At 53.2% G+C, this 23,115-nt stretch overlaps 2 protein-coding genes across 2 annotated transcripts in view; both read left to right on the top strand.

Moving 5' to 3' along the window:
- The window catches only part of LOC130839744 (leucine-rich repeat-containing protein 37A3-like), a 198,706-nt gene that overhangs the window by 79,028 nt on the left and 96,563 nt on the right, over positions 1-23,115 (top strand). The window lies entirely within an intron of this gene.
- The window catches only part of LOC130840235 (putative pleckstrin homology domain-containing family M member 1P), a 45,411-nt gene continuing 23,815 nt past the window's right edge, over positions 1,520-23,115 (top strand). The window contains 8 exon segments of the mRNA XM_057715536.1: positions 1,520-1,557; positions 2,262-2,414; positions 2,769-3,174; positions 8,797-9,058; positions 12,110-12,908; positions 12,910-13,028; positions 16,076-16,221; positions 19,617-19,810. Of these exon segments, the coding sequence (XP_057571519.1) occupies positions 1,520-1,557; positions 2,262-2,414; positions 2,769-3,174; positions 8,797-9,058; positions 12,110-12,908; positions 12,910-13,028; positions 16,076-16,221; positions 19,617-19,810 (2,117 nt within the window).

The raw sequence follows: 23,115 nt of genomic DNA on the forward strand, positions 1-23,115 counted from the left end.
GTCGGCGTTCTCCCGCCCGCCGTCTGTCCCACCGTTCGGGTCCCCTGGGGCTGGGGGGCTCGTCCGGAGACGCGACGGCCTCGGCGACAGTCGTTGGAATGGAACACTGCCCGTCGCAGATCAGTACCTTGGCATCTGCGTCTGCTCCGCGTGACTCACTCCCGCGGAATCGGCTCCCGTCGACGGGCACGGACTGCGGGGCCTGCGAATCGCGCCCGGCCCCGGGCCGCAGCGCTCTGCGGAGGCCGGTCGAGTGCCCTTGTGCCCTCACGGTGGTGCAGGGCCGTCGCGGTCCCGGCCACCCTCACTGCAACGGAGCCCTTGACGCTCGGGAGATGCCGGACAGTGCCTGGAAGAGCAGGGCAGGCATTCTCCGGCAGCGCCTCCCTCCCCCAGCCTCGCCAACAAGCCCCGCGTGGCATCAAACCTGGGAATGCTTTTGGGGGGGGGGGGGAGGCGGAGGGGATGGAGTGGGGCGAGGCGTCGATCTCATAGGTGAAAATGGTAGCTCAGCGTTGTTTGGATTTGCAGTTTTCTACTCATGGGTGAATAAGCTTGAGCGTCCTCTCCTGTTTCAGACACGCCTTTATTTTCTCTCTGTGAACTAACTCCGGGGCGGGGGGTGGGGGGGGCGGTCTTCGGCCCTTTTCCTGCTGGGTTCTCGGTTGGGCTTTATCCTGAGTGTAAATTGTATCTGCAGTTTACACATTAACGAGGCTGGCCCTTTGTCTGCAATGGAAGCGGTGAACATTTTCTCCTGTTGGATATCTGCCTTTGGCTTTTGGTGATGATTCCAGTGCTTGAAGGTTCCACGGAGAGTTCTCTTCACATCATATTTTGCAATTTAAAAAATCTTAAAGATGTTTAAATTTTTTAATTTATTTATTTGGTTACATTTCACTTAGTTACTTAGTTGCGGCAGGCGGGCTCCTTAGCTGTGTGTGGCATGCGAACTCTTAGTTGCGGCATGGCACGCATGTGGCGTCTAGTTCCCTGACCAGGGATGGAACCCGGACCCCCTGCATTGGGAGCGGGGAGTCTTAAGCACTGCGCCACCAGGGAAGTCCCCGTCCTTTAGACTTTGAGTTGAAAGGACTTTATAAAATAATTTCCTAAATCTTCCTCTAGGTCTTGTTCTTCTTCTCCCTCAATATCTAAATCGCTGAGCCATGCGGTGCTTACTCTGGAGTACGGTGTACATGAGCAAATTTTTCCTCCACACATTTGAGATGCCACCTGTCATCCTAAACTGCATCACATGCCTATTTGGGGGTCATAGGCCTGGACTTTTGTTTACAATGTAGCGGAACTCACGCAGACTAACTAACCACCTTTTGGGTTGACCCACCCCTTCCATGCAGACGGCCGGAGGGTGGTGCACCAATCAGACAGAGCCCAACACTGAGAGGTGACCTTGATCCAATTGCCCCGCCCCCTAGGCGATCCCGGCCGAGTCGCCTACCTATAGGAACAAGCCTTCTCATGAAAACAGATGCTGGTTCTGGAAGTGACGGACACCATGGAGTGGACCGACCCTCCGCCCGACCAGAAGGCCAAGTGAGAAAGCTCCTGCCTTTACCCTGGGGAAATGGGTTTGCCCGGGAGGACACAGCTGCGAGCGTCGGCACTGGGGTGCGACCCCACCGGACCCTGGGCCTCCTGCCTTCCCCACCGGTTCTAACGTAGCCAACGGTCATGCAACACCCGGGACTCGACCTACCAGGGCCTGTGCTTGGTCCTGGGAGTAGACGTGGGCCAGACACCGCTCCTGTCCCCAGAGAGTGTCCGGCCCAGGGGACACATGGCCAGGAGCCCAGGTTCGATGAGGAGGGGACCGTGAGAGAGGGACACATGGGTGCGGCTGCCACCCGGCGTGACCCCCTTGAGGCGCCAGGCCTCTCCCATTTGGCTCTGAGTCCCGACCCGGAGCAGGAGATACATACCCAATACATGAGAAGGTGGGACAGAACAGGAAGCCAGCTGAATCAGGAAGGCCTTCCTGACACGCAAGAGGGCTTATAGGACAGGTCCCTGACGTCCTCACTGGATTCATAAGCAGAGGTGGAGGCAGCAGATAGGTTTAATTCAGAAGCACAACTTGGAAGCCTCGGGAGAGGGAGGGAGGAGCAGCCACTAGCCAGTGCACATTCCAGAAGACCCAGAAGTATGTTTGTGTGTGTGTGTAAGAGTGTGTCTCTGTGTGTGTGTGTGTGTGTGTGTGTGTGTACACAAAGGCAGTGACACTGGCTCCCTGGGCCCAGACACACCACTGAGGGGCAGGAAGTGCCAGTCCCGTCAGGAACACATCCTGTTCTGGGAACAAAGCGGGTCCTCCCTTCGCCCAAGCCTGTGTCCCAAGGAGCGGAGTCTTGGAGCCCAGCTCTGAGACATGCGTTCACCAAGGCGCTGCCGAGGTCGGCTTGGGGCAGGGACGGGTTTGTTTAGCTGCGCAGACTCCCCAGGCCCGGCGAGCCTGTTCAGAGGGTAAAAGGCAATCCGTTCGAGTCCTTTCCTCTGCTTTGTGAGCTTAGTCACCTGAGATCCTGGGCTGCACAACTCACCTGTCCACCCAGCCTGCCCGAGTCCCCGCTGGGGAGCCACGTTGGTGGGCGTGTGTGTGCGTGGGAGCTGAGAGCACGGTGATGATTAAGGGGGTGGGGTTGTTTTGTTTTGTTTTATTCAATCATAAAACAGCAGTTTTCCACTTAGCCTTGGGCACTCCAGCTGACAACCCTGTCACACAGGTTTCTTTGTTTAAAAACGTCCAGGGTGTTGTCGGAATTCAGCAAAGCCCAGGTGAACTCTGTGCCCACCGAGGGACTGAGCCCAGAAACGGAGGTTCCCGTGCTGCAGGCCTCGCTCACCCTCCACGGCCTGGACACCAGCACACCCCCGCCCTTTGAGGTACCTGCGGAGCCCCACCCTGCCCAAGCATCCCCTGGGACCCGAGATGGGGCCCACACGGGGGAGCCTCTTTCCCAGGCGCCTGGCCCTGGGGGCTGGCTGAAGCTGGGCATGGCCCAGGCTGTCCTTTTGGGGAGCACTTCAGGCCAGCAGCCTCCTAGTCCTGTGAGAGAGGCAGCCAGAGCAGTTGGCCAAGGAAGTGGCCAGCGGAAGCCCCTGGAGGATGACAGACCTCGGCTGAGCCTTGTGGTTCCCTCACCCACCAGTCCGGTGAGTGGTCCAAGCTGGGTTGTTTTGGGCGGGGGATGGTGGTGGTGGGGGCGGAGTGTTGGTGAATGTCTCAGAGCCAGTGCAGGGTTTCCCCAGCTAGTGACCCTGAGTGGTCCCTGCCTTCTCCCACTGAGCCCCGCGCCCTGCAGCGTTTGGTATTAATAGCATCGTGGTGAGGGAGCTAATGTTCCTTGGGGTGTGAGTGGTGGATGTGAGCCAGGCTCTACGCCCTCACTTCCCACGGGTGTCTCCTTTTATTTGCACATCGACCCCTGTTATTTGCACATCGACCCTGTGGTGAAGATAATTCTCACCCAACCTCAGAGTCTCTGCTCTTAACCACTGCCACTTACCAGCTTACGCCCGTGGGCGAGGCACTTCACCTCACTGAGCTTTGGTTTCCTCCTCAGTACTTGTTATTATTAAATAAACGTTGTCCTAAAACACCAGGCTTTGAAAATACTCATTCTGCAACACGAACAAGATTTCGAACCGCACCGTCCACTTGGGCAGCCACTAGCCACACGTGGCTCTTGAGCACTTAAAACGTGGCTCGTCCAAATTGAGATAAGCTGTGTAAAATAAACACTGGATTTTGAAGACTTAGTAGGAAAAACAGAATGTAAAATGTCTCATTCATAATTTGTTTATTTATTTATTTTTTCTATTTATTTATTTATTTATTTATTTGGGGGGGGTACACCAGGTTCAATCATCTGTTTTTACACACATATCCCCGTATTCCCTCCCTTCCTTGACTCCCCCCCCTTCGAGTCCCCCCCACCCTCCCCGCCCCAGTCCTCTAAGGCATCTTCCATCCTCGAGTTGGACTCCCTTTGTTATACAACAACTTCCCACTGACTCATAATTTGTTTATTGATCACATTAAAATGAAAACATTTTAAATATGTATTTTATTTATTTTTTACAAAAAATATTTATTTATTTGGTTGCGCCAGGTCTTAGTTGCGGCAGGTGGGCTCCTTAGTTGCGACTCCAGGGCTCCTTATTTGTGGCATGCAAACTCTTAGCTGTGTATGCACGTGGGATCTAGTTCCCTGACCAGGGATCGAGTCCAGGCCCCCTGCATTGGGAGCACAGAGACTTATCCACTGCACCACCAAAGAAGTCCCTAAATAGGTATTTTAAATAAAAATATACTATTAAAATTAATATCACCTGTTTTTTAAACTTTTTTTAATGTGGCTACTAGAACATTTAAGGTGACCTGTGAGGCCCGCATTGTATTTCTGTGGGACAGTGCTGTTCTAGAATAAGCCAGTCCAGTGTGTTGATGACCCAAGAAAGCCAGCCCTGGGACTGTCCTGGAGAGAGACCCCGAGGGTAGAGGCTGGAACTGTGGGCCCAGGGAAGCAGTAGTCAAGCTGTGAACGCAAGCTCTTGTGCCATTTCACAGTTGTTGGTGGATCTCGAAAAGCAGAAGTAGGAGTTGGAGTGCACGTGCACACAGGACACGCACAACCCAGAGTTCATCCCAGCTACTGTCTGGGGCTTGTGTTGGGGATGTAGTCTTGCTCTTTCAGCTCCATCCACATGTGTCTATCCTTCCAGATCCTGTAACTCAGGATGGGCCAGACTAGAAGAGGCACACCCACCCACTCTCTTAACAGCTTTATTGTGGATTCACATAGCATACTATCCACCTAATTAAAGTGTATAATTCGGTTTTTTTAGTATGTGTTCATAGAGTTGTACAACCATCACCACAGTCTGATTTGAAAACATTTTCATCTCCCATGAGAGAAACTCCCCACCCATTAGCAACCACTCCTGTCCCTTTCCCCTCCTGCCTCACCCCCCTCAACCCCTAGCAACCACTAATCTACTTTGTCTATAGATTTGCCTGCTCTGGACATTGTACATAAATGGAATCGTATAATATGTGACATTTGTGATAGGCTTCTTTCAATTAGCAAAATGTTTTTAAGGTTCATCCATGTTGTGGCCCCTATCAGTACTTCATTCATTCTTTTTTTTTTTTTTTGCTGAGTATATGGATGTATCACAATTTATTTATCCATTCATGAGTGAATGAACATTGGCATTTTTCCTGCTTTTTGACTGTTACGAATAATGCTACTGTGAACATTCATGTGTAATTTTTTGCTTGGACATATGTTTTAACTTCTTCAGATGCATACCTTGAAGTAGAATTTTGGGATCATATGGTAACTCTGTATTTAACCTTTTGAGGAACTGCCAAACTGTTTTCCAAAAGCAGCTGCCTTGTTTTATATTTCAGCCAGCAGCGTATTCCTCTGCATCCTTGCCAACAGTTCTTACTGTCTGTTTTGTTTTTGTTTTTATTGTAGCCATCCTAGTGGGGGACAAGAGGTATCTCATTATGGTTTTGATTTGCTTTTCCCTGGTGACTAATAACGTTGAGCATCTTTTCGTGTGCTTATTGCCATTTGTGTATTTTCTTTGGAGAAATGTCTATTCAAAACATTTCCCCATTCTTAAATTGGGTTATTTAATAAGTTGAGTTATAGGGGCATGCGCAGATGTATGGCAGGAGGGAGCCTGTAGGTGGAGGGAGGAGGCGGAGCCATGGGAGCGTTGCCGTGGAAACCGGAGGAGGCTGGGGGCTCCCGGCCCTCAGGAAATGGGGCCCCTGGGACCTCAGCGGCCAGCGGGCGAGGAGGAGGGGCCCGGGCCAGAGTTCTACGCCAATGAGGGCCTGCGGGGTGCGTCTCCTTGACAACGGGTCGCGTTTCACCCCTTCCCCCAACCGGGCAGCAGCCGTGATGTGGGAGGTTGATGCGGGATCCGGACGTGAGCTGGCCTCCGGCCTCAGGGGAGCGTGCTCCCGGGGCCGACCCAGGCGCCCTCCTCTGCCGTGTGAGCCTGGCACGCGGATTCTGGCCTCAGTTTACCCCACTTTGAGTCAGGGACGGAGCTGCCTGTATGTCCTTGACGTGCCCCTGTCAGACGGGACCTCAGTCTCCCCACCTCAGCAAAGGAAGAGGATGAGTTAGAGCTCCGTGCACAGACGGTTCCAGGCCCGAGGACGGCCCAGGAGCCGCGTGGACCCAGGGCTAGTCACTGCCCGCTCTACACCTCGTTTCCTCGGTGCAGTAAGGGTGAGAAGGCCACTCCCCCCATCCCCACCTCCACCTTCCTGACCGGTGGGCAGACAGGGTGTGACAGTGGCTGGCACGTAGCCAGCATTCATTAGATGGACAATCACTTTTCCCTGGTTTCACAAGCGGTCAGTGGCTGAGTCAGAACCTCCTGTCAGAGACTGGATGAAAACCAACCTCGTCATTGTGACCTAACCTGCCCTGGCCCACCTCTCTGCCCACCTCTCCCCTCTTGCCCAATGTGTTCCAGCCACAGCAGAATCTTCTTCTGCTCCAGGAACACACTGATCTTTGTTCCCACTCACTTCCGATGGCCCACTTGACTTCTCCACTTGGATTTTTTAACGGTATCTTCAACCTGACGGTGGGCCCTCCCCCAGCAAAGAAACTTGCTTTCCCCCCAGTTTTCTACCGTTACACAAAATGAATCCATGGCACTTCCCTGGTGGTGCAGTTGTTAAGACTCCACGCTTCCACTGCAGGGGACCCGGGTTTGATCCTTGGTCAGGGAACTGAGATCCCACAAACTGCACTGCACAGCCGAAAAAACAAAAAGGAATAAAGGACTACATGGCATTTGGTAAAAAAAAAAAAAAAAAAAGTTGAGTTATAGTTCTGTATATATTCTGGACACTAGACCCTTATTAGAGAAATGATTTGCCGATTTTTCTCCCATTCTGTGGGTTGTCTTTTCACTTTCTTGATGGCATCATTTGAAACATAAAAGTTTTAAAATTTGAGGTAGTCTGTTTTTTCTGTTGTTGCTTGTACCTTTGGTGTCAAATCTAAGTACTCATTCCTAACCTAAGGTCTTGAAGATTTACTCCCATGTGTTCTAAAAAGTTTATAGTTTCATCCCTTACATTTAAATCTATGATCCAACTTCCCTTTTTTGCATGTGGTTATACAGTCAGACGAGCACCATTTGTTGGAAAGACTATTATTTCCCCACTGAATTGTCCCACTTTCTCCTTTAACATTTTTTTTGAGGAATGATGTGTTTAAAGTACCCAGGTCCTCGGTGTATACCTCAGTGAGTAATTGTATATCACATACACTCCGTAACCACCATCCAGATCAAGATATAGAACATCTCCAGCCACCAGAAGGCTCCCTCGTGCCTTCTCCCACTCACTGCCTCCCTCCAGAGGAAACCACTAATCTGACTTCCAGTCCTTAAAGTTTTTCCTGTTGTTGAACTTCATATAGATGGAATCATAGAGTGTGTACTCTTTTACTTCTTTCACTGACCATTATGTCTGTGAGATAGCCTGAGGCTCTAGTTTGTTGTTTTCCATTGTTCTGTAGTATTCCAGTGTAAGAAGATATCACAGCGTAATTATCCATTCTCCTGTAAACAGACATTTGGGTTGTTTTCCGGTTTGGGCTGTTATGTAGAAAGCAGCTATGAGCATTCTTGTACTTGCCTTTCGGTGAACCTGTGTACTCCTCTCTGGGTGTACATCTAAGAATGGAATTGCTAGGTCACTGAGTCGGCGCACGTTTAGCTCTAGTAGATACTGCCAAAGGGCTTGTGCTGACTTATACTCACAGTAGCAGTATATGAGCATTTCCATCGCTCTTCTGGGATGAAGAATACCATTGTCAATGGTATTGTCAATCTTTTACATTTTGGCCACTCTAGTAGGTGTGTAGTGCTATCTCACTGTGGTTTTCATTTGCATTTCTCTGATGACTAATGATATTGATACCTTTGCATTTGCTTTTTGGAAGCATCCTTTAAAGTCACTGTCTCATTCGTAAATTGAGTGGTATGTGTTTTCCTTGTTGATTTGCTAGGGGCTCTTTGTATACTGTACATGTGTCTTTTATTGGAGAAAAATATATGCATATAGCAAATATATTCTTACAGGCCATGCTGGCCTTTTAAATCTCTTAATGGTATCTTTTGTTGAACAGAAGTTCTTAATTTTAAAAAAATAGTTATTTATTTATTTACTTAGGCTGCGCCAGGTCTTAGTTGCAGCATGCGGGATCTTCATTGTGGCACACAGGATTTTTAGTTGCAGCATGCGGGCATCTTAGTTGTGGCATGTGGGCTTGGGTGTCCACTGATGAATGGGTATACAAAAGGCGGTACATCCGCGGTACATCCACACATTGGCATATCATTTGGTAATAAAAAGGAACAAAGTACTGATACTTACCACAACCTCGAAAACATTATGCTAAGGGAAAGTAGCCTGTTTCAAAAGACCACATAAGCCTTCATTTATACGTGTCCAAAATAGGCAAATCTGTAGAAACAGAAAGTAGATTATTGGTTGCCTAGACCTGGGGCGGCTGAGGGGAAACAGGGAGTGACTGCTGATGGGTACGAGGTTTCCTTATGGAACAATGAAAATGTTCTAAACCATGTGGTGGTGGTCATACAGGTCTGTAAATATGCGGAAACGATTGAATTACACACTTTAAATGAGTTGGTTTTATGGTATGTGAATCATGTCTCAATAAAGATGTTTTTAAAAACAACCTGCCCTTACTTCTTTCCCAATAGATAAACACAAACTGGATCTCAGAAGATGACTTCTACCAGCCTCCCCGGGAACAGCCCGTGGAGAGTCCTTCCGATGCCTCTGTAGGTTCTCCCAGAGGGACTCCAGAGTCAAGGCCTGGTCTCCTCACGCAAGGACCAAGAAGAAGCTGTTCCTTGGAGGCCTTGGACAAAGCTTGCGTGCCTTCCCCAGGAAGCAGGAGAGGTGAGGCCACCCCGGCACCAGAGCATAATGACTTCAGGGTGGTGCATCGCAGGCAGATGGGTAGGTGACTGCGGGCTTCCGGGTGCCACAGTACCTGTGGGCAGTGCCTTTCAGAAAGCAGTTCAGAAGTCCTCTTTATCATTACCAGTTGGGCGGTGTCTTCTCCCAAGAAAAACCTCATCCCCTAAATGTAATAAGGAGCACCCTTGCTGAGTAATTCAGGAAAGCATTTTAGGAAAAGTAGTATATTTTCTCGTAAAAAAAAATTTTTTTTCTAATTATTTATTTAGGCTGGGCTGGGTCTTAGTTGCAGCACGTGAACTCTTAGTTGCGGCATGTGAACTCTTAGTTGCAGCAGGCAAGCAGGATCTAGTTCCCCAACGAGGGATGGGACCTGGGCGCCCTGCATTGGGAGCGTGGCGTCGTACCCACTGGACCACCAGGGAAGTCCCTCTCATAAAAATCTTAATAAAGTACTGGTCAAAACTCCCTACAGAGTACACAAATGCTGTTTCATATATTGAAATGGAAACTCTCTTCCCTGAAACTCTCCTATAAATCTTGTGGTTATACATGAGATTATATATAAGATACATAAGATAACCTTATAAGTGTACAGACATCTTGATTCTGTCCGTCTGTAGCCCAGGGCACACCCCCTGCCTCTTGAAGACCCAGGTGTTTCAACTGCTCCCTCCCAAGGACTCTCTCTTAGATGGTTTATTTAACAGCTCTGGTGGGGTTTATCAGATCTGCTATTTGTTCAGTGTCCTTTGTGTGCAGTTTACAATGAGGCCAGGTTGATCTCCGCACCCTGTGAAATTCCAGACAGCATTAAATAACCATAACCTAATTTTTCTGTAACCCTCAGAAACAAACAAACAAAGTGTGCCGTAGAATCAGTCTCTTTCTCTCCTCATTTTCCATTTGCAATGACCCAGCAGAGAACTCTGGCCAGGTTGCTGGGGCCCTGGCTCGGGGAGTCTGGGCAGAGCCCTGGTCTCCATGCTGCCTCCTTTTAGGTTTTTCTTTCAGCCCATGTGCTGACTGCAGCCATGGCAGAGAAGGTGTGTTTTATGCCCCTACATCATCATGCCCCGAAGAGTAGGAAGACCCTACACAGTGATTTGAAATCTCTAAGCTTAGTCCAGGCTGGGAGAGAGAAGTGTGTGTCCTTTGGACCGCAGGGAGCAGGAAGCATTGGGCTGTGTGTGGTACATAGGCACTCACTCACTCACTCCACAGATGCTTATTGAGATCTGTGATGAGCCAGGCACTGTTTTCGGTGCTGGGGACACTGCAGGAAACAAGGCGAAGTCCTTATCTTCATGGGAAGTATATTCTAGTGTAAGAGGCAGGAAATACGCATATAAACAAGTAAACGTGCAGTGTGGACAAGTGATAATAATTTCTGTGGGGAGTAGTAAATCAGGGAGGTGGGCAGGGTACTATTTCATAAAGGATGGCCAAGGAAGCCCTCACAAATATGGTGATATTTGAGGAGAAGTGGAGGGAGGGAGGAAGGCACGAGGTGATCTTTGTGCTTCAAGCAGGGAGAATACGTGTAAAGGCCCTGCGACAGGAACACACTTGACATGTGCAGGAAACGACAGAGACCTGAGTAGCTGGAGCAGAGGAGATGGGGAGGGGGTGGTTAGAGATGAGGTCAGAGTGACGGAGGGTCTCATGGGCCACAGAAAGGACATTGGCTTTTGCTCTGAGGGAGATGGCAGCCTTGCAGGGTTTGGGGCGGAGAGATGTAATCTTTTAAAAGGGGGAGTCATCGTGGCTCATTTGCTGAAGGGCTAAAGAGACCAGTTAGGAGACCGCGGCCGTAAGCCAGGCCGGGGATGGTGGTGGATAGTGGTGGAGGCGGTGAGAAGTGGAGGAAGATTCTGGACATGCCAAGAGGATTTGCTAATGGCTTAGATGTGGGGTGTGAAAGAAAGTCAAGGATAACTGTGAGATTTTTAGTCCAAGCAGCTGGAAGGATGAAGTTTGCCATTTAATGAGAGGAGGAACATCCGGAGAGAAGCAGGTTTGGAGTGGGAGAATCAGGAATTCATTTTTGGACATGTCGACTCTGAGAAGCCTATTAGACATACATGGAGCAGATGGAGATGGGAATCGAAAGTTGAAGGGCGAGGCCCAGGCTGGAGATAAAAACTAGGGAGTCGTTGGCATAAAGCTCCGAGACCAGGGAAATTCAGCTAGGAAGCTGGTGTCTGTAGAGAAGAGAATCCAGGGCTGAGCCCAGGGCCTCCAGCACTGAGAGGCCAGCGAGAGGAGGGGGAGCCTGGGAGACAGGAGGGGGGCCAGTGACAGCAGAGAAGAACCAAGGAAAGGGGGCTCAGCTGTGTCCAGGGATGCTGATGGGCCAGGGCAGATGGGGACCAATGATTGGCCTTTGGACTTGGCAGCAAGGAGGTCCTGGTAGCCTTCCCAAGGGCAGCTTCTGTGGAATGAGGGGACAGAAGGCTGCTTGGAGCAGGTTCAAGAAGGAATGGGAGCAGGGGGAGTAAAGACAGTTCCCACACCTCCTCAGGGGGGTTTCTGTAAAGGGAACAGAGACACGGGGTGGTAATTAGAGATGCGAGTGGAGTCAAGAGATATTTTTAAAGCTGGGAGAAATAACAGCGTGTTGGTGGGCTGGTGGGAATGAGCCAGTAGAGAAGGGAGAAAAGGGCGACACAGGCAAGGGAGGATTCCAGGAGGACGTCCTTGTCCTTGAGTGGGCGGGGGGTGGGGGGACCCCCTGCACGCATGCACACATGGGAGGGTCGGCCTCAGACAGAAGCACAGCCAGCTCTTCCCCGGCCACGGGGGGCAGTCAGAGTGTGGGTGCAGATGCTGGAAGTGGGGGGTCCGTGAGGGGCATGTAGAGGTGATCGTTTGAGTGCTTTTATTCTCTCAGTGAAATTCAGGAACAAGGTTAACAGCTGGGGTGAGGACGGGATGGAGGCTCTCAAAAAACGCTCCCATCCAGCCAGTGGCGGGCCCGTGTTCTCCGGGTGGTCTCGTCCACACCCGGGACAGGACTCTGGCCCCGGAGGTTATCCAGGCTGTTGAAGGGTCAGGCCCGTCATCTAGAGCACCTCTTTCTGCCTCCAGGGCTGTCCAACCCATTCCGGGGGCTCCTGAAGCTGGGCACGGTGGAGCGGCGGGGGGCCATGGGCATCTGGAAAGAGCTCTTCTGCGAGCTCTCCCCGCTGGAGCTGCGCCTCTGCCTGAGCGGCGAGGAGGGCACCTGCGTGGAGAACTGCTCACTGCTGCGCTGCGAGTCTGTGGGGCCGGCCCACAGCGACGGCCGCTTCGAGCTGGTCTTCTCGGGCAAGAAGCTGACCCTGCGTGCCTCGTGCCGGGATGAAGCCAAGGACTGGCTGGACCGGGTGCGGGAGGCGCTGCAGAAGTGCCGGCCCCAGCAGGAAGAGGAGTGGGTGACCATCCAGTACCCGGACCAACCCGAGGACCCCCCAGAGGCCCCCCAGGGTGGCCACCCCTCCCATTCGGACCTGCTCTCAGAGCCTGAAACCCCCCAGGGCCTGCAGTTGGACTGGTCCTCTTCCCAAGTTCCCGAGCCCGATGCTATTAAAGAATCCCTTCTGTACCTGTACACGGACCGCACCTGGATGCCCTATATCTTCTCCCTGTCCTTGGAGTCTCTGAGGTGCTTCTGCATGAGAAACAACGAGACGATGTTAAGTGACAGCCATGGAGTCGAGACCATCTGAGACATCCTGCCGGACACAAGCCTCGGGGGCCCATCCTTCTTCAGAATCATCACAGCCAACGCCGTCCTGAAGCTGCAGGCCGGGAATGCCGAGGAGGCTGCCCTGTGGAGGGACCTGGTGCACAGGGTCCTGGCGTCCTACCTGGAGACGGCCGAGGAGGCAGTGACGCTCGGCGGGAGTCGATGAAAACTGTCAGGAGGTGCTGAGGTTCACTACGTGAGAGAATGGCTACCTGCTGCAGTATCTGGTGGCCATCCCCACGGAGAAAGGCCTCGACTCCCAGGGCTGCTTCTGTGCAGGTGGCAACTCGCTGTCCCACCGCCCCCAGCCTCCCTGCCAGCCTCGCTCTGCCTGCAGTGGGGTTCCTGCTCTAGGCTCTGCACCCCTTCCTGGTCCCCACCAGTGCCCCATCCTGCCCCAGGGGAAGTTGCAGCAACTGAGGCTGTTTGATGATCAGATTATATCCTTTTGGAGCAGGGGCATGGTACCCTTCCAAATATTTTGGCATGCTTTTGTGAGTGTACAAGATCTGTTTTTATTTTTACTTTTTAAATTATTTTTTTATAAATTTATTTTATTTTTATTTATCAGCTGCATTGGGTCTTGGTTACTGCGCATGGGCTTTCTCTACTTGCGGCGAGCAGGGGCTGCTCTTCATTGTGGTGCACGGGCTCCTCACTGTGGTGGCTTCTCTTGTTGTGGAGCACGGGCTCTAGGCGCACGGGCTTCAGTAGTTGCAGCACGTGGGCTCAGTAGGTGTGGCTTGCAGGCTCTAGAGCGTAGGCTTGGTAGTTGTGGTGCTCAGGCTTAGTTGCTCCACCGCATGCGGGATCTTCCCAGACCAGGGCTTGAACCCGTGTCCCCTGCATTGGCCGGCGGATTCTTAACCACTGTGCCACCAGGGAAGCCCCCACAATTTGTTTTTAATTACAAAAATGGGCTCGTACTACTCAGAGCTGTCCACCAAAACTCTGTGGTAATGAGAATGTTCTAGATCTGTGCTGTCCAGGACGATCGCCGCAAGCCACATGTGCCTACCAAGTACTTAAAATGTGACTTCCTAGCGTGAGAGGAACTGGATCTTTAGTTTCCTTTAATGTAAATATATTGAAATGTAAATGAGCACTTGTGGCGCATTGCCGCTGTGTTAGTTGGCACAGCTATACCTCTTGTTCCGCAACTTGGGCTTTTCCTCCTTAGGGGGGTATATTATACATATTCTTCTAGGTCAGCACATCTGCTCTGTGGTTAGCATCGTCCAATCCTGTGCTGGGCCCTGGGCCAGATGCTTTCTTTGGACTGTCTGCTTTAATCCTCATGACAGCCCTGTGGGGGTTTGTCTCTATTTATAGCTGAGGAAACTGAGTCCCAGGGCTGGTAAGTACCTGTCCCAGGTTCACACAGCGCGTGATGGCAGAGCCGGAAGAGGACTTGATGGTCCCAGAACCTGTTCTCTTAGCCGGGCCCCCACAGGGCCTCTCCACTCCCTTGCTTTCAAGGCTGCATGACATTCCGCTGCTCACATTCCCTTCCTAGCTCTCCTCGCCAACCCAGACACCTGTTTCCATCACCCTGGGCCCTCCGGGAGGAGGAGGCGGCCTTGCTGCAGAGCGTGCCGCAGGGAGACGGGTGGCTGCACGCGGTCTAGGAGCTGTCCTGTCGGGGAGGAGCCTGTGGGACTAGAGGGGAAAGCCTGCTTCAGGCATCTGGAAGGAAGTGGTCTGCGGTCGATGCCCCCTGAGGATGGAGAAGCTAAGCAGAGCAGAGCTTCCTGCAGAAGATATTTTCAAGCCCCTGCTCACCCCTCGTCCCCCACCTGCCAGCCGCTAACGCTGACATTTTGCCCATCAACCCCATGGGTGCCAGGCTCAGGGAGGAGGCCAGGCCCCCGGGGCTGGCAGGAGGGCTCCCCCGCTGGGGATATGGATGCTGGCAGGCGGCTCTGTTTGCCACCCGCCAGCCTGCCAGCCACACTGAAACTGGAAAGCTCAGGCCTCCTTTCTGCCTGTGGGCACAGCTTGTTGACCAGGCAGACACCAATCTCTGACATCTGGCTTGTATTTCATAGTCTACGGGGCACTTTCAAAACCTCATTTAAACTTCGTGATAACAAGTAGTAGCTGAATTGGAACCTTGCAAAAATTTGGTGATGGTCAGGATGAGACAGCTGGTACAAAGAGCCAGCCCTTCTAGTCCCCAGGAGACAGAGGGGACCCTTCCCTGGTACTGTAGGAGGCAGGGCCCATGCTGGGGATTTGAGGCAGGGCTTGGTGTTGCCCTGGGCACACCCCATGCCCGTGCCCCCACCCTCTCCCCGCCCTGCTGTGGAGGGGCCCCCAGCAGAGGGTCTGAAGCTGGCCCTGAACCGCTGTCTCGAGGCGTCAGGCAGGTCTGGCTTCAGGCTGGCACCAGGCCATGTCCAGACGGCCCTGCCTCTGGCTGGCTTCCCCACCCACTCCCCGCGGCCAGGCCCATGTGCCCAGCTCCTGCCCTGCTTGCCGAGACCCTGACTCTGTGGCTTCCGTTTCTGGGCCCCCGTGGAGGGGTGGACCCAGAGGAGGCTGGCATTGGTGTGCAAGCAGTGGGAACATTGAGCAGAGGCAGCAAGGGAAAAGAGAATGTGGGCTCTACACCAACCCAACCCAGATCTGGCTCCAGCTGTGCCACTCAATCGGTGCGCGACTGGGCAGGTTTCCAAACCTCACTGTGTATCCGTTTCTTCAGCTGTGAAATGCTGATGATAATTCTTACGGTGTTTTGCCATAAAGATTAGTCAGTAGGGTTGATTCCGAGTGGTGGGAATATGAATGGTGGTTGTTTTTATCTTTGTACTCCTTTTTTTTTTAAAGATGTATTTCATTATTTCTTTATTTATTTCTGGCTGCGTTGGGTCTTTGTTGCTGGGCACAGGCTTTCTCTAGCTGCAGAGAGTAGGGGCTCCTCTTCATTGCAGCGCGTGGGCTTCTCATTGTGGTGGCTTCTCTTGTTGTGGAGCACAGGCTCCAGGCGTGCGGGCTTCAGTAGTTGCAGCACGCAGGCTCAGTAGTTGGGACACATGGGCTCAGTAGTTGTGGTGCACGGGCTCAGTAGTTGTGGCACATGGGCTTAGTTGCTCCACTGCCTGTGGGATCTTCCCGGACCAGGGGTCGAACCCGAGTCCCCTGCATTGGCTGGAGGATTCTTAACCACTGCGCCACCAGGGAATTCCTTCGTACTCTTCCTTTTTAAACTTTCTATTGATTCTTTCCGTCGATAGTGGGCCCTTTCTGCCTTGGCAGTTTCTGTGTTGCTCAGAAGCTGACTCTGGCCCCACCGCTGCTCACCCCCCCACTGTTCTTCTCCCCAGGCTGCTCCCGGCAGATCGGCTTCTCATTTGTACGACCCAAGCTCTGTGCCTTCTCTGGCCTCTATTACTGTGACATCTGCCATCAAGACGATGCCTCACTGATCCCAGCCAGGGTCATCCACAACTGGGACCTCTCCAAGCGCCCGGTAAGTCTCGAGCCCAGCCTTCTGTGGCCTCCCGGGGCCTCTGAGTGACAGAGGAGGGCTTGCTCCTCTTTGTGGCTTCTGTTCATATGTGTGGGGGAGTTTGGCTCTAGGGAAGCCCGGGTCACTAGTTCAGGGCCCATGATGTGGGGGAGCTGACCAAGAAAGTAATTGGGTGCTGGTCTCCAGCCCCTAGGCAGAGTTCTTTCAGTGCCTGCCTTGGTCCTCAGGTGGCAATCTAAGGATGGTTCACTGCAGCCCCCCATGGATACAGATAAAACTATTTAAAGCACCAGCAACTAGATATGTAGATAAAAATGATGGGATAGATTATATAGATGGATGGGTGGATGGGTTAGGTGGGTAGGTGCATGCATGGGTGGATGGGTAGATAGGTGGATAGATGTGGATGGAAGGATGAGTGGGTGGATGAGCAGGTGGATGGGTGGGTGGGTAGGTGGATGAGTGTCGACGGATGGATGGGTGGATGGTGGGGTGGGTGGATGGATGGATGGATGGATGGGTTAGTTGGGTAGATGCATACATGGGTGGACGGGTGGGTTGGTGGATGGATGGATGGATGGATGAGTGGATGGATGGATGGGTGGATGGATGTCTGGATGGATGGGCGGATGGATGGATGGATGGACTGGCCAGCTGGCTGCACTTCCGCTGGGAGCAGTCAGCCTTTTCTGTGCATTTTTGCTTTTTTACATAGGCATCTACTTTTTTTTCTTTTCACTGTTCAAAATCATCTTTATTCAGTTGTTTAGCCTTTCTTCCCCACCCCCAAGAATACAAACTCCTGCATCTACTTTTTGTAAAGTTTGGGATCATACTGGACTCATACTGCTTTATACCATGCTTTGTTCAGTTCGTATTACATCTTGGGCACTTTTTTAAGTTCGCCAAATGCTTCTGCCTCAGATGTATTCTGCAGTCTTTCAGATTTTCCTCTTCTTCAACTTGAGCTTACCCCCTTACATAGCTGTGTTACCATGAGCAAACTGTTGAACTTCAGTTTCCTCATCTGTAAAGGAAATTAACAACAGTGTCTTTCCCCGGGCTGTGTGAGGACTAAAGGAGACAGTACCCACCAGTCACTTAGATGGTGCCTTTTCTCTATCCTGAGGCCTCCCCTTCTGCCCCTAATTCACTTGGTCAGAGTCTGCCTCAAGGGGCACAAACTTGGCTTTCTCCCAAAGGCACAGATTTCTGCTACAGCAAGACAGAGCACCAGGAAGACGCTGTTTGCTTCTCCTGAGACCCAGGCCTCCGGCAGTGCTATCTCTCCACGTGGAGGTGTCCGCACGTGTCCCCATCAGAGTCCAGGGAACGAGATTCTCAGAGCCTGCACCACCCCGCCCTCCCCCCCACCGCCCCCGGGGATGGGAACCCCCAGAGACATTAGCTTCACTTTGGCTTTTTTATTGGTTCCCTCATCCCCAGCCCTGCCCTCAGTGTTAGCTATTTAACTAACTACACGGAGAAAATGAAACCTCAAGATGACCACAAATGCAAAGAGCCCTCCGGCCATAAAACACCCTCACTGTTTACAACTTCCGGGTGCGTCTGTTGAGCCGTCTCCTTATTCACTGCTGTAATTTTGTGCCGCTTCCTTTTTCCAACTAGAAGATTATACCATTCCCCTCAGCATGCCTGAAGTCAGGAAATATCCAGCTCTCTCAAAGATGCCAGACCTGGGGAAGCCAGCAAAATTCAAACGAGGAAGTGGCTGGCTGGCAGGTTAGGGGCCCTTTGTCCACTGTTACCACTCTGGCTGACCCACTCCTGCGAGGCCTGGCTGGCACTTGGCAGAAGGTCAGCCCAGGCCTGGGGCTTCTCTCTTTGTCTGTCTCCTGCATGGGGAGGAACAGTCCCTGGGGAGCTCGAAGGCCAAGCCCATGCCTCTCTGCCGCACTTGGCAGTTCTCAGCGCCCGCCTTCCTGCATGTCAGTTCATCTGAGCCTCACCCAAAGCCTGGGGCTGAGTCGTGGGAAGGGCTGGGGAACAGCAGTTTGACTGAGTCACGAGCCACCGGGCCTTTGTCAGTGGGCTGCGCGTTGGCTGGGGGCTGGTTCCTCAGGGCTCTGGGAAATGGGGAAAGATGGAGTTGTCAGCTGCTGGGGCAAGTGAGAGGTTCTGGTGGAGCAGCCCCCGGCCTAACAGTCTTCCGAGGGCCCTGTTGCATCCCCTTGGGCCAGGGGACAGACACCGGGGCCACATAGGCACCCACAGATTCTGATGGCAGCTCCCATTTACTGAGGATACACTTACATGGATTTCCTTTTAATCTAAACTCAAAATAACCCCATGAGTTAGGTGCTTTTATTTCCCCCATTTTACAGATGAGGAAACTGAGTCACAGAGAGGTTAAGTAAGTTTCATCAGGTCATACAGCTGGGAAGGGGTGGAGGCGGGAGCCAAAGCCCGACTCCTAAGCACTGCAGGGCGGTTGACAGCGGAGAACATCTCAGCTCCTCCATCCTTATCACGGCAAGGAGGAAACTGCAGGGGAGAGGGGCTTCTCTTTAGCAAGTGAGGCAGCCAGGTGCGCAGAGACAACACCTCAGTTTAGACCTGGCCTCTGCTTTCTTCTGGTGGCTCGGATAAGCCACTTTAGCTTCTCTGAGTCTCAGTTTCCTCATCTGTAAAATGGGAATGATGACACCTTCCTTTCTGAGTTGTTGTGAGGATGAAGAAAGGATGTGGTCGAAGTCCTTAGCCCAGTGTCTGGTAAACAGTAGGTGCTCAGTAGTTGGCTTTGGCATCGGGGTCAGGGCTGAGGGTAGAACCTTCAAAGTCCTATCACGTGGGAGAGGCCCAGATTGATCACTGAGCTCCACGTGGAGACTTGGGGGGCCCTGGTGGTGCTGCTGGCAGGGGTGGAGGGAGCTCAGGAAACCTCTAGTTAAACTGTGTCTGATCCGTGGCTTCCTGTGGTTGGAGCCTGACTCAGACCCGTCACCTGGTTCCTGAGCCTGGGGTAGTGCCTGTTTCCTTTCGGCAGGAACACGGGGGCGGGGGGGACAGGAAATAGTGGGGAGGATCTGTGAGGCCCAGGGGGAGAGGCGTGTTGACTGGAGCAGCCCCTCCTCCATCCCAGTACGGTCGGTCGGTCGGGAGGGAGGGGCAGCAGCTGGTGCCAAGGGGGGAGAGTGGGTTTGGACGTCAGATGAACTGGGTCCAAACCATGGCTTGTATGAGCTGTGGACCTTGGCCAAGTCACTTCCTCTCTCCAAACCTCCGTTTCCTCATCTGTAAAATGAAGACGGTACCGCTTCCCTCGGCAGGTGGATGGAGGGGTGAGCGAGTGAGTCGGTACCACAGTGCCAGGCCGTCGGGTGCTCACCAAACGGCCCTCCTGTCTCACCCTCGCTGCCCGCTGGTGTCCGCAGGTCTGCAGGCAGGCCCTGACGTTCCTGACGCAGATCCGGGCCCAGCCCCTCATCAACCTGCAGCTGGTGAACGCGTCCCTGTGTGAGCACGTGGAGCGGATGCACCTCATCGGGAGGAGCCGGGAGCAGCGGAAGCTCCTGGGAGATGACCTGGGGCTGTGCCGAAGCGGAGCCCTGAAGGAGCTGAGCAAGAGGTGAGCACCCTGGGCGTGGACACACGCACACACACAGAGACACACACACACAGAGACACACACGGGGTCCATGCGCCAGCAGGTGCTCAGGAGAAATGCCAGGGCTGGGTGGAGAAGGCCTTCCCTTTGCGTTTAGGAGTGGCTTTTATTTGTGCACGTATCTGTCCATTCATGCGTTTGACAAATATTTATTGAGAACGTGCTCAGAGCCCATCACTGGGCCAGGGGCGTGGGCCGCAGCGCTGAGCGAGGTGGACCTGGGTCCCGCCCTCTGGAAGGCACGCAGGTGAGTAAGGCCGCCGCTGCCACGAGGGGCGAGGGCCGGAGGAGAGAGAAGGACGCCCTGGGAGTACAGCGGGGCGGGGGGTCTAACGCAGATTGGAGGAGGGCAGAGGGGGGAAGGCTCCCTGGAGGAACTGACATCCCGGGTGAGGCCTGAAGAATGCGTGGGAACGTGAGGAGACACAGGAAAGAGTGTTCCAGACAGAAGGAGTGATGTGCACGGGCCGTGAACGAAGGCCCCACGCGTGCAAAGAACAGGGAGAGCTTTGGGGGGAGCGAGGACGAAGGTAGGGATGTGGTGAGAGGAGGCCGGAGAGGTAAGAAGGGCTGTGGCACCCTGGCTCCTCCGGTCCCCGCCAGCCCTCCACCCCATGGCAGCTTTGCTGTGCTGCTGGGGCCGCATCTGTCCCCACATCCTCGCGAGAGGACCAGGTTGGGGATGGGACCCCCAGGATGCCTTTCAAGAAGCTCCTTGGTACCCAGGGCCTGGGGGGGCTTCAGTGGTCCGTCGGGGGTGAGGGGTGACGCCTTCTGTGGGGCTGTGCTGTCCTGGGGCCGCAGGAGGGCAGACGTCCGGTGGACGAGCGGGTGGCTGCTGCCCAGTTGGGCTTGGGTGCTGGGTTTCTGGGGAGTGGGAGTAGCTCACCAGCCCGTCCACGTTCCCCCTGCAGCCGCTCCTCCCAGCAGGGCTGGCGCAGGGCCAGGCCTGTGGCCGTCCCAGGTCAGAAGCAGCATAGGGTGGGGGAGAGAGCTCAGAGCAGCCTCCAGCCAGCCCCAGCCCCGCTGTGTGACTCAGGGGAGTTGCTTCACTTCTCTGAGCCTCAGCTTTCTTGCCTATAAAATGGGCCAATGTTCCCTGCGTTCATGGGGCCTACCAGAGTTGTGGTGAGGGCCACATGAGGCCCTCCGTGTCTGGGGAGGGACAGAGGCAGGCGGAGACATGGCCCTGGGTCAGGGAGGCGTGAGAGTGAGGGCGGCACGTGAGGGAGGGAGGCAGAGCCCAGAGGGCCAGGGAGGCTCCCGGAGGAGGTGGCATCCGCTGAGGGGTTGTGAAGTTTTTTTTTTTTTTTTGGCACACGGGCTTAGTTGCTCCGCGGCATGTGGGATCTTCCTGGAGCTGGGATCGAACCCATGACCTCTGCATTGTCAGGCGGATTCTTAACCACTGCGCCACCTAGGAAGCCCTAAGTTCTTTTCTTTTTTCGTTTAAAAAAAGCAAGTGCTTTTCTTCTTTACAAAGACGGTATTCAAGTCGTGTAAGAGAGAATCAAGCAAAAAGTTGGGGTCACCCTTCTCTAGTCTGGCCACCATCAGCACTGTTAGAGCTTCCAGACCCCACCGTGTCCTCCCACACAGGAAAACGGAGTGGCCCCAGCACACACGGCATCACATATGTAGTGAGCTGGGGTTTAGCAAAAGAACCAGAGAAGAAAGGGGAAGGGTGGGCCTCCTTTCCTGGCTAAGGGAACCCACAGTGGGGAGGGGGTGCAGGAGCGTGGCTCACCAGGACCATCGCGGGGCTCCGTGCAGCCAGGTTGCGGGTGCAGGGGCCAGACCTCCAAGGTCCCCTATGCAGCAGAGGCATTGGATTTTTTTTTTGGCCACACCGCATGGCATTAGTTCCCTGAACAGGGATAGAACCTGTGCCCCCTGCAGTGGAAGCGCAGAGTCCTAACCACTGGACCACTAGGGAAGTTCCAGAGACGTTTTGGATTTTATTCTGCTGGCAGCGGGAGCCGTTGAGGGCTTTTGAGCACAGGACCGTCACATTAAATAGGATAGAGTTCCTGTCTTACAGAAGTTATCATCTCACTAGGTCGATAGGATTTAAAATATAAAGGAGTGAACGAGGCTTTGGAAAGAGTTGCAATGGACAACCATGGTCATGTTTTCTCTCAAAACACATTTCTTCTCATAGAGCAGCAGCAGCGTCACAGGGAGAGGAAGACACAGGGCAATTGCCCAAGGGCCAAGAAAGGTGAGTGGGGCTGAACATCCTGCCTGTCCTCCACGCTAAGCCACATGCAAAGGCCCCCTGAGACCCTGGGGGCCAGACACCGAGAACGTCTGTGAGGCCAGCACGCAGGGGATGCTTTTCAAGCTCCCAGGTCTGTGGTGATTTTGCTCATTGTGATTCTGGACTGAAGCACCCACTTAGTCCTGAAAAGCCCAGAGGTAACACAGGTGAGAGAGGTGGGAAATGTAACACTGACTGTGTGTGTTTTCCTCCAAGGGGCTTCTTTCCCTTTCTGCTGCGGAAGAGACGCTCAGGGGAAGGCGAGAGTCAGGTAACTTTGAGGAGGGTAACGTACTGTGGCCGGAGAAAGCAGGGGGATGCAGAGTGAATATTTCCCTTTCTGTGTTCTAGGAGGGCTTTTTCTGGAGAAGGCAGCCACTTTGGCTTACGGATAATCATAGACCTCTCATCACCACACGCAAGAAAAACATGGCACAGAAGCTACATGACCAGGAGTCTTCTGATGAGGATGAGATTTTCCACAAGGATGCGGGGTAGATGAGAGGGGACAAGTTAAAAATCTCATCTAAAGTGGGGAAGTAAGGAAAAGTGTAATTGTTCCTTTCGAGAGTGAAAGCCTTGACGTTATTCTTCTTATCTCGGGGAAGTCAGCAAAGCCCCGGCAGAGGACGTTCAGGCTGCAGATTCGGCTGCTGGGGAGACGCGTGTGGAAAGTGAGGCCACACACGAGATGGGGACAGTGTGAGCCGCGTTCTGCCTCTGGCCACCTGCACATTTTAGTCAATAATTATTGAGAACGTGCTCAGAGCCCATCACTGGGCCAGGGGCGTGGGCCGCAGTGCTGAGCGAGGTGGACCTGGGTCCCGCCCTCTGGAAGGCACGCAGGTGAGTAAGGCCGCCGCTACCACGAGGGGCGAGGGCCGGAGGAGAGAGAAGGACGCCCTGGGAGTACAGCGGGGCGGGGGGTCTAACCCAGATTGGAGGAGGGCAGAGGGGGGAAGGCTCCCTGGAGGAACTGACATCCTGGGTGAGGCCTGAAGAATGC

The sequence above is a fragment of the Hippopotamus amphibius genome, chromosome 17 (genome assembly GCF_030028045.1).
Source record: "Hippopotamus amphibius kiboko isolate mHipAmp2 chromosome 17, mHipAmp2.hap2, whole genome shotgun sequence".
NCBI classification, from domain to species: Eukaryota; Metazoa; Chordata; class Mammalia; order Artiodactyla; family Hippopotamidae; genus Hippopotamus; species Hippopotamus amphibius.